Consider the following 2,994-nt stretch of genomic DNA (forward strand, 5'->3'; position numbering starts at 1 on the left):
TATATATATCTCTGTTTGCCTGTCTCCCTTTCTTTGTGTCTGTCTTCTCCATTTTGTGTCTGTCTGTCAGTCTGTCTGAAAGAAAGAAAACATAAACAACTCCAGTTTCGGATCCCATACTTAGTCACATCTGTTTTTGTAGAATGATAAACATTTTAACGAAACGATATACGTAACTTCAACACTGGACTTTGATTGTCTTTTTCAGAAAATCAGCCGACTGCAAAAGAGCTCAGAATCACTGATCAAAGATCTTCAACACTTGCGAAAGGAGCGAGATGAACTCCAGGAAATGCTGCGCTCACATCTCGTGATTTGCAACAGTCACCAACACGGACATCAGACAGCGGGGGTGGACGTTGACCATATACTGAACAACCTCTCTAGCTCAACAGGCGAGATTCCCCAAACGGGCGCCTCAGCTTGTCCCGACACAGGTGGCTCTGCCTCTTCGGTGTTCTTCTCTGACGACTACACCGATTCGGGATGTGTGCAGGTTATTGAGCCAAACGAAGAACTAAGCAAAATGTTGGAGAACAGTCACGGCATTTGCTACGCAGACGATGAGGTATCCGGTGTGCTGGAGGGAGTGGAGGAACGGTACCTCGAGACGCCACCCGAAGTCTGCTACGAGGAGATTGTTCTGGACGACATTATGGAGGTCTCTGAATATGGCGCGAAAGAACGACTGGATTCTTGCTCCAGTGTGGACACGTACATGACGTACGATTCCTTCGCCTCGGAGACTCCGAGCCTCAGCGAGTCCACATCTGACGTCCGCCACAGTCTGTCTTCGGCGTACTCCCGCGTTCACATGAGCTCCAGCTCGTCGGAGCCGTTCGAAGCCAGGTTCATGGATCAAGATTTCCTGCTGTACGAAGAGGAAACACCTTGACATTTGAGTTTGGTTAGAAACTGGATAGCGGACCCATACTATCTCGGCGACTGACTGACTGGTCTACCCTTTTGATATGTCAACGGGAGACAAAACCTCTTAATGTCAAGGTTTGGTTAGAATGGACGCCAGACCATAATACCCTGGTGAATGTCCGACCTACGCCTTATACGGACAAAGCCGAAGCTCGAGCATTGAAAACTCTTGAGGAAAAAATAAACGGTTGTAGTTAGAAGAACGGCAAGAGATGCCCAATACTTATGACTTGACCGCCGACTAACTCAAGACTTACTTCACTCAGAAAAAAGGACCTCTGTTTGCGATGGTTGATTGTAAATATGATGCCTTAATCCTTGTATCGCATGTGTTGTTGTAAAAGGCAATTGTTGTAAAAGGCAGTTGTTGTAAAAGGCAGTTGTTGTAAAAGGCAGTTGTTACTTTATATAAAGGACTTTTGATGATGAGGTTCTTTTACTCTCATCTAGATGGAAGACAATGGCTTCTTTTACTTTCCACCGTAACCATTTTGTTTGGAAAAGTGAGGCATAGATATTGTAGTGGCTATCTCATGGAAACATCTTCTGATTACGAGAAGCCCCATGGTACCAGAAATCAATCAATCAATCGATCAATCAAATACGGTCATTCTGTTTGAAGTAAGAAGCAACAAGAAAAGCACATCTGAAGAATGCTTTGTCAAATTAGTGCTGCGAGACTTTTTATAGAAAGAAGGCTGCTATATCATTACAGTTCGTCTGCATTATTATAATCTGTGACTTCGGTCCGTGCAACGATGTGCTGAACTCGCAGCACGAAATAATCAATGTTGAACTCGCAAAGAGAAATTGTCAACCAAGGCAATATTGTTTACAAAACGGATGTTTTGCTCAATTTCTATTTATGACAATGCATTGGTTAAGTCGGAACGTGTCGTCTTTGGGACAGTTTCCTTTACACGACACGTTTGTCTTACAGTACAGATGAACTCCCGAAAATTGCAGGTGCTCAATTTGTAGACGTAGTTCTATTTATCGCAGTACATCGTCGCCCTCAGAACTATGTTGTCCAAAGTGCCCTCTTTACTAAAGTGTACGCTTTGGACAAAATAGTTCTGAGGCGACGTACGATATGTCACCAATTTTGAGCCATTAACATTCCCGTCACTGCTAGTGACTATGTAGAGTCTGATAGGCAAAAGAAACAGTCTGTTTGACCTGTTCTTTAACCTAACCGTAGCCTCGTGAGATGATTTATATGGAGCAATTTCTCAAACTCGGTTTGAAAATATAAAGTTCCAATTAATAATGATATTATTAGAATCTTGCCCGAAAAATGTAAAGTCGTCTTGTGAATATTTCACTGCGATTCATGTAGCAATAATAGTGCATGATAATCCAGTGCCTGAAAGTCGACAGTGTTATCTGTTTGGTCCTAGAACTATGCACATACAAGAGAGCCCCTGATGCCTTGATCCGAAGGCAACAATGACCATTTTGTTAACACTTTATAAAGACCAAGAACGACGACCAGACCAAATTTATGTACCGGTAATTGGAGGTGAACGTTCCGCGAGTTGTGAACATTTTCCACTTTATGTTACAATCACCTACAGTAATGACGGGTATCTGGATGCAAATGTGTATTTAGATACTCGATGCAAACTTGTGCATGTATTTAGTTACTCGAAGCAAACGTTTATTTAGATACTCGATATTAAACGTGTATTTAAATACTCGATGTAAATGTGTTTGTTAGATTACTACTCGATTCAGCCCAGCAATATCCACAGGGTTGGAGACGACAGATTCTAAAAATAACATCTAATGTTCCATTGGACATACCAACCTGAAGCAGTTAGAGCAGCGCACGCTGAATGAAACGGGAAAATCCCCAGAACCATTTAGCTGTCTATGCCCTCAACCCTACAGCTGACCACTGGGTGATAAACAAACCTGTAGAGGAACACAAGCTAGATTGTTAGACCTGGATGTTCGCCTCATTAGTCGACGATGTGTGGCTCCTGAGGGGAGCTTGGGGGCTCGTAGCCCTTGCCAAGTCTTATTTTGCTCTCTCTCTCTCTCCCTCCCTCTCTCTCTCTC

The 2,994-nt window shown here is 43.2% G+C and overlaps 1 protein-coding gene across 1 annotated transcript in view; it reads left to right on the forward strand.

The window, feature by feature from the left end:
- The window catches only part of LOC106011146, a gene marked incomplete in the record, with an annotated part of 15,017 nt that extends 12,385 nt beyond the window's left edge, over positions 1 to 2,632 (forward strand). The window contains 1 exon segment of the mRNA XM_013079780.2: positions 209 to 2,632. Coding sequence (XP_012935234.1) covers positions 209 to 895 — 687 coding nt within the window.
- Positions 2,633 to 2,994: the final 362 nt, after the last annotated feature.

The sequence above is a fragment of the Aplysia californica genome, unplaced genomic scaffold (genome assembly GCF_000002075.1).
Source record: "Aplysia californica isolate F4 #8 unplaced genomic scaffold, AplCal3.0 scaffold00062, whole genome shotgun sequence".
In the NCBI taxonomy this organism is placed as follows: domain Eukaryota; kingdom Metazoa; phylum Mollusca; class Gastropoda; order Aplysiida; family Aplysiidae; genus Aplysia; species Aplysia californica.